The sequence below is a fragment of the Mustela putorius genome, unplaced genomic scaffold (genome assembly GCF_011764305.1).
Source record: "Mustela putorius furo isolate JIRA1106 unplaced genomic scaffold, ASM1176430v1.1 tig00000596_pilon_pilon_pilon, whole genome shotgun sequence".
Classification (NCBI taxonomy): domain Eukaryota; kingdom Metazoa; phylum Chordata; class Mammalia; order Carnivora; family Mustelidae; genus Mustela; species Mustela putorius.
This window is the reverse complement of record NW_025421428.1, coordinates 5,303,981-5,316,352: the sequence shown is the minus strand read 5'-3', so window position 1 is coordinate 5,316,352 and position 12,372 is coordinate 5,303,981. Positions and strand designations below refer to the sequence as shown.

The window sequence follows — 12,372 nt, the reverse complement described above, 5'->3', positions numbered from 1 at the left end:
TAAGAATCAATTGAACAAATATTTACAGAGAACTACTATGTTTTAGATGCTTGGGATAAATCAGTGAACAAGGCAGATCAGGAATACTGTCTTAGTGGAGGTTTCCTTTTTTTTAAATAGGTTTTTTTTTTTTTTTTAAAAGATTTTATTTATTTATTTGACAGAGAGAGAGAGAGATCACAAGTAGGCAGAGAGGCAGGCAGGGGGGCGGGGAGTGGGGGAGAAGCAGGCTCCCCGCTGAGCAGAGAGCCCGACACGGGGCTTTATCCCAGGACCCTGGGATCATGACCCGAGCTGAAGGCAGAGGCTTTAACCCACTGAGCCACCCAGGTGCCCCTTAGTAGAGGTTTCTAACAGGGAAAACAGATAATAAGCAAAATAAAATTTATTATATCGTACGCTGGAAGTTAAGAGCAGACAAACTGCAGTGTTACATGTGGCAGTCAGGCATTACTAAGGTGTCAATCTAAGCACAAATTTATAGAAGATAAAGACTTGAAAAAGGTGAATAATAGCAAGTGAGAAACTGGAAGAGCATTTAAGGCAGAAGAAACAGTTAATAGCGGAAGGCCCTAAGAGCATGGCTAGAGCAGAAGCAGCAAGGAAGAAGAGCATTGAGAGAGAAAGTTCATGACACAACAGACAGTAGACCACATAGTGTCTTAAAAGCCACAGAAAGGACTCTCGCTTTTACAGAGTAAAATAGCTTTTAAGATTTATAAGCAGGAAAGTGATATGATTTGACCTTAGGTTGCTGTGTTGAGAATGTATGGTGGGGGGTGCACAAAAAGAAACAGGGAGCTGTGAAGAGGCTACTACAGTAACTCAGGTAAAGGTGACAGTTCAAATAAGATTAGTGTAATTTAAGTGCTAAGCAGCAGCCAGAATATGATTGATTTTGATAGTAAACAGAATTTCCTGACAGACTAGATAGGGGGTGTGAAAAATCAAAGTAAAATTCTCAGCGACAATTAGGAGATGATGTTCATGAACTGAGACAGTGAAGACAGGTTGAGGGTGGTTGAGGGTGGAGGACCGAGGTAAATCTGAGATATCCTGAAGGCTAAGTGAAAGGATAAGGAAGGGGAGAGTGATCATCTGCTCAAAGGTCAAGGACTATGAAGACTCTGACCACCAGATTTAGCAATTTAGGTCATTATGGAATTGATTTTTTTTCAATAAGTGCTGATACAAAGGAAAAGAAAGCGGAAAAAAAAAAGGGGGGGGTAAGTAGTGGGGCATCTGAACCAAGAAAAACTAAAAGAAGGAAACACAGATTTCATCTGCTGCCCGCCACAGGTAAAATAGAGTGTAGAATTTGACTCTGACCAAATTAACTGACAGATTTTTTTTTAAAGCTGATATTCAAAAGAGACCATAACATAACATACCATAAAAATCGATTATTAAAAAATGTCTAACATATCTAACATATCCAAAATTGCTAGACAAAGAAACAGAAAAATGTGACTCACCAGACATTAGAATTAGCAGTTAAGGATTTTTAAAGTAGCAGTATTATAATTATGCTCAAGGATGTAAGAGAGAATCTTCTTGAAAGAACAAAGAGTAAATCTCATAAGAAAACAGAAACTATAAAAAAGAACCAAATGACCAAATGGACATTCCAGAAATAAAAAGTTCAAGACCTGAAATTTAAAAAAACAAAAACAAAAACAAAACTTAATTGAATGAGCTTAATAAAAAATTGGGGATGATGAAAGGGGCAAGCCAACTTTAAGCATATCAAAAGAGAGTTAAAATGATATCCCACCTGAAGTAAAAACAGAAAAAAAATATAAGATTTTTAAAAAACCAGAGGGGTGCCTGGGTGGCTCAGTGGATTGAGCCTCTGCCTTCAGCTTGGGTCATGATCTCAGGGTCCTGGGATCGAGCCCTGCATTGGGCTCTCCGCTCAGCGGGGAGCTGGCTTCCTCCCCTTCTCTCTGCCTGCCTCTCTGCCTACCTGTGATCTCTATCAAATAAATAAATAAAATCTTTAGAAAACAAAACAAAACAAAACAACCAGACTAAAATATATGTAAGTGGAATCTTAGGAGAGAAAAAAAGAGATGGGGCAGGAAAAAAGTTTAAAAGAAATAACAAACCAAAATAAAAAAATTAAGAAATTTTTAAAAAGAGGGGGGATGGGGAGGAAATTGTAGGAAGGGTTTTTAAAGCCCCCTCTTTTTTTTAAGATTCAGAGAGAAAAAAAAGAAAGAAAGAAAGAACAAACCAGATTTTCCTCAAAATTGATAAAACAAAACTTGAAAAATTCAAGAAGTTTGGGGCACCTAGGTGGCTCAGTAGGTTAAGTCTGCTTTGGCTGGGGTCATGAACCCAAGGTCCTGGGATCCAGCCACACATTGGGCTCCCTGCTCAGTGGGGAGTCTTTTTCTCCCTCTCTCACTCCTCCCTCTCTCATTCTGTGTCAAATAAATAAATAAAAATTCAAGAAGTTCAACAAACCCAAGTGAGACAAAGAATATCATGCCTAGGCACATCATATTTATATGTCTGAAAATCAAAGATAAAAAATAATCTTAAAAGCAGTTAGGAAAAAGTGACTCATTCCAGACAGAGAAAGAGTATCAATAAATGCACCCTAACTTCACATCAAAAACAATGTGCCAGGAGACTGAGATGACATCTTTAAAAGGCTAAAAGAAAAAAAAAATGTCAATCCAGAAATACTACAGCCAGTGAAAATATCCCACTGGAATGAAGGTGAAATAAAACCATGTTCAGATAAAGAAGTCTAAGAGTTATAGGACTTTAGTGGATGGCCACCAGAAGAAATCTTAAAATCAGTTCTCCAGATTGAAGGCAAGTAAGATCAGACAAGAACCTGGTTCTTGAGGAGGAAATGAAGAGAAAAAAAAATGATAAATAGGTGGGTAAAAATAAAAGACACTTCTCCTCTTAATATGTTTAAAATACACATGACTATTTAAAGATAAAAGTGACAATTTAGCTTCATGATAAATCAGCCTCAAAAATAGTTTCTCCTTTATCTACCTCCCTCCCATATTTATAAGAAAGTGTAGTACCTGTTTTAGTTTCAAAAAGAAATTTTCAGTAGTACTACGTTTGCTGAAGGGCCAGAATAATCTTTCATTAGGTGAGCAAACGCGGACTTTTGTCTCTATGAGAAATCGAACAGGCTCCTGTACTTCTGTTATTACCAAATCAACAGCTGTGGTCATAAACAGCACTTTATCTAGAGAGAGAGGTGGGGAGAAGCAAATAAAAAAAACGGAAATATATTTGCTCATACAATTAATGTAAAATTAGTTACTTTTCTCACAAACTTTCAAGATAGCTTAAGGTAATCCATTAATTAAATCAAAATCTAAAGTAATCAGATACATTGCTGTTTTGAAAACTCTTTTTCTGTACTGAGAATTCTTTGCTTGGGTAGACTCCTTGTAATTAGTGACGGCATTATATAAAAGTTTATGAAATGTTCTGTCAAATTGATTTGCAAAAGTGGCATATGGCCTCTTCATGCCACTTTCACCAACAGTGGAGATTCTCAACTTTTAAAATCTTGGTTAACTTATCCATTTATCTATAGTGCTATGAGTAACAAGAAAAAAATGAAGGTGAAAAAAATAAATGCTCAATAGGAGACACTAGTTACGCAAATAATGTTACATTTTCAGGAGAGAATATTATGCAGCCACTAAATGACATTCAGAAACAGTAGGAAATAACTTGAAAAAGGTGGTTTCTGCACAAAGGGTATCTGAAAAGCTACATAAGAAACTGGTCCCTATGGTCCCCTTGGGGTAGGGCCCTGAGGACCGTGGTAGAGTCTTACTTTTCCCTCCATATCCTTTTAATTTTTAACCATATGTGCATATATTATCTTTCCACAAAAATAAAATTTAGAATTCTGTATATAAGTAAGTACACGAATAGAAAAGGAAACAGGGAAGTGAAAAATTAAGACAGGAGGGAAAAATAAGGGAGGGGAATGATACTTTGTTTATAGGTCAAATTTAATAATAAACTCAAAGACCTATAACAAATTCTTTGGTTTCACCAGAATTAAAGAAAATACTGATATTTGTCAAATAAGTGGTCCTAAGGTTTGGGTATCTTTGGGGACTAAAATTTCTGTTCGTGATATCAGCAATCTGCATCACCTTTAGGAGTTTCTTCGTTTACAACTTGAAAAGGTAGAGATTTTGGATTCCAGCTCCCAGTGATAACATAGGACTTTCCATCTGAACTTTTGCCCATAGATTCCTAAAGAGTAAAGACAAACATTAATGCCAAAATAAAGTAACAACAGCTAATTCCCATTTTGCTGCCTTTAAAAGAATGAGTCATAAAAATGTAAGAATATGAAAGAGGGCCAGATATTTTAAAAACAGATAGAAATATATGTGAATGAGACTGACTGCAGTTAAAATAAAAGATACGCCAATTATTTATGCAAAAACTCCTGAAAAAATTATGAAGTAAATGCTTAGAAATCATATCAAACTACAAATTCAGAGAAATTTACCACCTGAGTCTATGCTGAATGCTTCTGACAAGTGCATAATTATCACATAAATTTCAGTTTTGAAAATAAAGATTTTCATAATAGCAACAATACTAATACTACCTACATTTATAAAACTCATGATAGTATCTACTCTCGTGAACCTTTTCTTTGATTCCAACTTCAACCTTAAATTATAAACAAGGATTATTCTCTATCATACAGTGATAAAACTGAGGCTTAGACTAAATAGGTCTAAGGTCAGACTAATAAATATCAAGTCAGAAATGAGGAAATTCCTTATCTTTGTTTACTGCTACTGCAGCTCATAAGAACACCTTCATAGAAGTCCTTTACCATCAGATTCAGGTCAGATGAAGTGAACCCTTTATCATGGAAATAGTGTATAACCTTAAAATGAAAAGCAAGTCTTACCAAATCTAACAAGTGCATGTCACTATTTCGTACATCTTTTCCTGGGCTAAGGAGAAGACCAAAACACCTGCAAGAAAGAACAGGCATAAATTTGCAAAGAAGATAATATAAAAAAAAGATGTTTAAATTAGGTCATTTAAAATTCTTATTGATGGATAAAGGACACATTAAAATTATCAATAAACTAGTATTGCCCAAATAACCTTACTTCTTTAATTTACATCAACAAATTCTATGTGTCTTTCATTATCACATAGCGAAAGTCAGCATATTAGCTGAAGATTTATAGGAGTTAATTAAAAGTGAACAAAGTATTCACTTCAATAGACCAAAGAATTCCCCAGAGAACAAAATTCTTCCAAATACATTTCTGAATACAGTATATGGTTACTCCACTGGATTGATAAAAACCAGAATTTATGTTTAAGCTGAATTTACTAAAAATGTTTACCTTTCAATGGCCAGCTCTTTATTAGTTGTTTGTTGCACATAGATGACAATTTTCTTATCAGTTCCTTGGCGAAGTTTAAAGCACTGTCTGTCCTTCTCTTTAGGAACTGCACTGTAGAACAGCATGTTTCATTAATTTTGCAAAGTATTTTCTTGTGACATATACTAGAACAACTTCCCTTGAATCTAGGATTCTTTTCTATGCCTGGTTTTCAAGTCATAACAGAAATTTAAAAATCATCATCAACCTCTTCAGTGAAAATATTATCATTGCTGTATATAATCCACTAAACAATTTGTAACAGCTAGAAAAAACTCATATGTTCCCTAAAATGTGGCTTTAATTTCTTAATCTTCTGTTGTTGTTAAGTTAGATATCTATAAAGCACCTAGCAGGCATCTAACACATAGGTACTCAAAAAAAATGTTAATTTTCTTTTAACTTAGTCACGTTTTTTTTTTTTTTACAAATAATTACTGCCTTATTTGTTTAAATATGTAATAAAAAAAATAATCATAGATCTTTTGAATTTCTAAACAAGGTACCTTCAAAAAATAATAGAGATAAGGAAAATATGGCCAACAGTAAACTGTTGCTTAGTGCTTCCCTTAAGCAGTAATAACCTTATTATTCACCTGTGCAGTAACTATAAAAATAATACTAAGGATATAGTTAAACATCTACTTAAGAAAAAAAATTGAAAATATCCTTAAAATTAGAATTTACCAAAGTAATCCCCTACTCTCCCACACACCACTTTCTCTGGCCCCTCTGTTCTAAAAGCAAATATCTGCCAATGGCAATCTGCCAATGTGCCGCAAATACAAATTATGTCTTGGTACTGTATAACTTTAAAATAATAATGGCAGTAGAACCATTAAAAGGTACTATAAAAGGCTAAATGAGATTTCCAGGTACTGACTCAAAGGAAAAAGTGGCTCTGAAGATAAAAAGTTAGTTTGAAGGCCATCTTTACTTAGAGAGTAACCAATTCAAAAACACTCTCTGAAACTCAGAATAAGAAAATCAAAGAATCGGGCGCCTGGGTGGCTCAGTGGGTTAAGCCGCTGCCTTCGGCTCAGGTCATGATCTCAGGGTCCTGGGATCAAGGCCCGCATCGGGCTCTCTGCTCACCAGGGAGCCTGCTTCCCTCTCTCTCTCTCTGCCTGCCTCTCCATCTACTTGTGATTTCTCTCTGTCAAATAAATAAATAAAATCTTTAAAAAAAAAAAAAAAAAAAAAAAAAAAAAAAAAAAAAAAAAAAAAGAAAATCAAAGAATCTGGGTGCCTGGCTGGCTCAGTCAGTGACTGAGGGCTGATCTCAGGGTTGTTAAGTCTGAGCCCCATGTTGGGTGTAGAGATTACTTTAAAATAAAATCTTTTAAAAAAGAGAAGGAGAGAGAAAAGAAAAGAAAACTGAAGAATCTTAGCAAGGGAGTCTGGAAATGACAAACGTGCAAAGAAAAATGTCTGCATACCAAACTATTAAACATTTGTGGCTGACAGAATTTTCACCTCTAAGGATATGTACACAGGTCTCAACTTTTAAATGATAAAAGCTACACTACTCTTTATGTTCTACAAATGCTGACAGAGAAATAAATATAATCCCATCTCTTAGTAGTATTTAAGACAACAGCAAATACAAAGTTGTCTCTGGTGTCTTAATGCTGAAGTACAAGGAGAAGCCCTATTAACAGGAACAGAGTGGGCAGTGAAGTGAACTTCAAGGAGATTATATTTCTAGTTTTGTCATCATATCACTGAACAGATCCACCCCAATAATTTTATATTGATTTCCTATTATATAAATTATAATACTGAGATCCAGGTTTAACTTCCCCAGGCTTCTTAACTTATAAAACAAGGAAAGTATCAAATACCCAGCATATCTAATGGGATTATATGGTAGAATAAATAAGACAAAAAGTGCTCTGAATGTTATAAATGAAAACGTTCAATCTTCCTAAGGGCTAAAATGAAAGTAGGTTTGTAATATTAAGAATTATACCTTTTCAAGGATGAAAAGAAGAGCATTAAGTCTTGTCACAGCATTGTAGAGTAAAACCACAATCTATCTTGTGTTATGGTTACTTATTACACCTGTATTTTTTGGATAGATGCTAAGTCATATGGGTGCACCACCATGTTTTTGGTGAAATATCACTAAATGTCACAGCATTGTTAGAGTAAAACCACAATCTATCTTGTGTTATGGTTACTTATTACACCTATATTTTTTGGATAGATGCTAAGTCATATGGGTGCACCACCATGTTTTTAGTGAAATATAACAGACATACAACATTATATTTATTTGAGGTGTATAGCAATGTTTTGACATTTGTATATATTGTGAAATGCATCATATTTTAATTATTCTATTCTGGTGAACATTTAACTTCCACCTTTTAATTTTATTATTACAAAAAGTATTAAGGGGAACATACATCTTGACAATTCTTTGGGTACCTCAATGTTTACAGAATCACTAGAAAAAAACAGCTGTTTGACCTGTTCAAATCTGATAAAGAGATGCTAATTTTCAACAAGTCACTATCACTATGATAGGCCTACACAACACTATTTTTACCATAAACAACAAATTCAATAAAACCACGTTAAAAAAAAATAACAAAGCCCTGACAAATGCAAAAAGCAAAATGACCATCTAGGGATTTTTCATATAGCAACCCCTTGGTATGAGGGTGAACAGGGATGTCTGTGATTATGATCATTCTACCTTGAACATGCCTAAGAAGCAGTTTAGTGCTTCTGAGATCTTAGACATCGTTCCTATTTGTAATTGAAATTTATAAAAGGGATCTACATAAATTTCTTTACTAAAGGGGGAAAATGGAGTTTAAAGAAACTTTTGTTTCTTAAAAAGGAAAAAAACTGTTACAAAGTTTAAAGATTATAATTTCCACTTCCTAGGGCCGGCATATACACTGCGGGAAGCAGCATATCTCAAAGTTGCAGTGCGAACAGAAATACAGCTATTGAGTGGGCACAGACCACAGACCATGTCTAATATTTCAGTGCACAAATCAAAGTTGAAGCTGCATTGTACATGAAATTGGCCACCAGATGGCATGATAATTCCAAAAGTCTTTGCAGGGAGACCAATTGTTATCAGTTGTTCAAACAAACCAGTCACTGTGTTTTCTAATTTGAAAGCAAAATAGTAGAAAACATTCATATTTTAATGTAATTTCATTTTACCCATTTTATGAGGTAATCATAAAGGAGACACTCTGAATATGCAACTATCAATTATGATCCAAGAAGCACCTAATATGTGATATGGGTTATAAAGGAAAAAAAAAAATCATCTGTAACTGTAGTAGTTTAAAGTTAGAAAGCACTTTAGAGTCTAGCCAACTTATTTTATAAGTAAGGAAACTACTGCCAGGAGATATAAAAAAACTTGGAAAAGTTCACAGTGTTAATAGTAGCAATAATTAAACTAAATCTAAGTATTTCTATTCTAGGGTTCTTTCCACTACTCTAAAGTATCATTTTACGTAAAAGCCCAAGCCAGTTATTTCTGACCCTATATGCAAGATTAAGACTTCAGACACAGACTCCATTTCTCCTCATCCAATGTGTTCAGGTAAACTTTAATGGAAAAACTGATGTCAACAGCCTTAAGACTTTTAGATTATTAAAACAAATTAACCAGCCAAAAAAAGACCAAAAGAATCAGCAAAACAAATGCAGCTACAAATCCAGCTTGCTTAAATACTGTCATACTTCATATCAGCAGTCAGCTGGTTACTCTGTCTAAAAGAACATAGTAACGTAACGTATTTCCCCATACAAAAGAATTTAATAGCTTTAAAATTCTTCAAACCTTGCCTCTTAAAAAGAGAAATGAAAAAAACAGTCCCATTCAGAGGACATGAACAGACATTTCTGCAAAGACATTCAGATGGCCAAGAGACACATGAAAAAGAGCTCACCATCACTTGGCATCAGGGAAATACAAATCAAAACCACAATGAGATACCACCTCACACCAGTCAGAACGGGTAAAATTAACAAGTCAGGAAACGACAGATGCTGGCGAGGATGCGCAGAAAAGGGGAACCCTCCTACACTATTGGTGGGAATGCAAGCTGGTGCAGCCACTCCAGAAAACAGCATGGAGGTTCCTCAAAAAGTTGAAAATAGAGCTACCCTACAATCCAGCAATCGCACTACTAGGTATTTACCCTAAAGATACAAATGTAATGATCCGAAGGGGCACGTGCACCCGAATGTTTATAGCAGCAATGTCCACAATAGCCAAATTATGGAAAGAACCTACATGTCCATCAACAGAAGAATGGATAAAGAAGATGTGGTATATCTATACAATGGAATACTATGCAGCCATCAGAAAAAATGAAATCTTGCCATTTGGAACAACGTAGATAGAACTAGATCGTATTAGGCTAAGTGAAATAAGTCAATCAGAGAAAGACAATTATCGTATGATCTCCCTGATATGGGGAATTTGAGAGGCAAATTGGGGCATTTAGGGGGTAGGGGAAAAAAAATGAAACAAGATGGGATCGGGAGGGAGACAATCCATAAGAGACTCTTAATCTCACAAAACAAACTGAGGGTTGCTGGGGCAGGGGTATGGAGAGGGTGGTTGGGTTATGGACATTGGGGAGGTTATGTGCTGTAGTGAGTGCTGTGAAGTGCGTAAGCCTGATGATTCACAGACCTGTACCCCTTGGGCAAATAATACATTATATGTTAATTTTTTAAAAAGTCCCATTTAAAACTGCATCAAAAACAGTAAACCTAGAAATAAACTTAACCAAAGCAGCCAAAGACCTATACTCTGAAGACAACACAAATAAACGGAAAGATATTCCATGCTCATGGATTGGGAGAACAAAATGTCTATATCATCCAAAGCAATCTACAGATTTATTGCAGTGTCTATCAAAATGCCAACAGCATTTTTCACAAAACTAGAACAAATGCTCCTAAAATTTGCATGACATCACAAAGACTCTGAATAGCCAAAGTAATCTTGAAAAAGAGAACAAAAGTGAAGGTATCACAATCCCAGATTTAAAGATGCATGACAAAGCTGCTCTAAGGAAAACAGTACAGTACTGGCACAAAAACAGATATATAAACCAATGGAACAGAACAGAGAACCCAGAAATAAACCCACAATTATATGGTCAATTAATCTTGGACAAGGAATAATGAATATACAATGGGGAAAAGACCATCTCTTCAACAAATGGTCCTGGAAAAACTGGACAGCAACATTCAAAACAATGAAACTGGACCACCTTCTTACACCATACACAAAAATAAACTGAAAATGGATTAAAGACCTAAATGTGAGTCCTGAAACCAAAAAAAAATCCTAGAAGAGAACACAGGCAATAATTTCTCTGACATTAGCTACAGCAACATTTTTCTAGGTATGTCCCCTAATGCAAGGGAAACAAAAGCAAAACTAAATTATTGTAAACAAAATAAAAACTTCTGCACCGCAAACAAAACAATCAACAAAACTAAAAGACAACCTTCTGAACTGGAGAAGGTATCTGCAAATGATATATCCAATAAAGGGTTTGTATCCAAAGTATATAAAGAACTTATACAGGACGCCTATGTGGCTCAGTCAGTTAAGCATATCTGCCTTCAGCTTAGGTCAGGATCCCAGGATCCTGGGATCAAGTCAGGGGGCCCGCTTCTCCCTCTGCCTGCTGCTCTCCCTGCTTGTGTGCTCACTCTCTCTGACAAACAAAGTTAGTCTTCAAAAAGAAAAAAAAACCCACAAAACTTACACAACTCGACACCCAAAAGACAAATAACCCAATTTAAAAATGAACAGAAGACATGAAAAGACGTTTCTCCAAAGATGATATACAGATGGTCAACAGACACAGGAAAGGATGCTCAACATCACTCATTACTGGGGAAATGCAAATCAAAACCACAATAAGGTGTCACCTCACACCTGTCAGAATGGCTAGTATCAAAAATGACAAGAAATAACAAGTGTTGGTGAGGATGTGGAGAAAAAGGAACCCTGGTGCACTACCGAGGGGAATGCAAACTAGTGCAGCCACTGTGGAAAACAGTACTTACTACCTTATGATCCAGTCATTTCCCTACTGGGTATTTACCCAAAGAATATGAAAACATTAATTCCAAAAGATGCATGCAGCCCTATGTTTACTGCTGCATTATTTAAATAGCCCAACCAGGAAAGCAGCCCAAGTGTCCATCAGTAGATGAATGGATAAAGAAGATTGGGGGGTGTGTGTGTGTATATACACGCAAATGCATACCACGGACTATTATTACTCAGCCATAAAGACAAAAAATGAAAAGAAAGGAATCAGCCTTTTTCTGACTGACTTTTTTCACTTAACATTATACCCTCATCCATGCTGTTGCAAATGGCAAGATTTCATTCCATTTCTATGGCTGAGTAGTATTCCATTATATATAATTATCACATCTTCTTTATCCATTCATCTATTGATGGACACTTGAGCTGCTTCCATTATTAAAGAAAGACAAAGACCATATGAGTTCACTTACACATGGAACTTAAGAAACAAAATAACAAAGAAAAAAAGAGACAACCCAAAAATCAGACTCTTAACCATACAGAACAAACTGATGGTTACCAGAGGGAGGAAGGTAAGTGGAATGGGTGAGAGAGGTGACGGGGTTTAAGAAACCACTTACTGTGGTGAGTGCTGCGTAGCGTACAGAACTTTTAAATCTCTACATGACATACCTGAAACTAATATATCACTGTATGTTGATTATACTGAAATTAAAATTTAAATAAATTTAAATTAAAAAACCTTTCCTCTGCAAAGTTGCCTATTTCCGTTTAGCACTTACAATATAAAAAACTCTACCTATAAAAGCAATCTTTAAAAAAAAAGCAAACATTTTATACATGAAAGTTAAATAACCTGACCCAGAGTTTCCCTTGAACCACAGATGATAC

At 35.4% G+C, this 12,372-nt stretch overlaps 1 protein-coding gene across 8 annotated transcripts in view; it reads right to left on the bottom strand.

Annotated features, from left to right (window-relative positions):
* Positions 1-12,372, bottom strand: part of RABGAP1 (RAB GTPase activating protein 1) — a 154,317-nt gene that overhangs the window by 98,271 nt on the left and 43,674 nt on the right. For all 8 annotated transcript variants that reach the window (XR_006607426.1, XM_004757356.3, XM_045082362.1 and 5 more), the window contains 4 exons: positions 5,382-5,492; positions 4,931-4,997; positions 4,152-4,254; positions 3,051-3,220 (listed from right to left, as the gene is read on the bottom strand). Coding sequence is in view for 7 of the 8 variants with exons in the window: in XM_004757356.3 (XP_004757413.1) it covers positions 3,051-3,220; positions 4,152-4,254; positions 4,931-4,997; positions 5,382-5,492 (451 nt within the window). In the remaining variant the exon portion in view is untranslated. The remainder of the gene's footprint in view (positions 1-3,050; positions 3,221-4,151; positions 4,255-4,930; positions 4,998-5,381; positions 5,493-12,372) is intronic.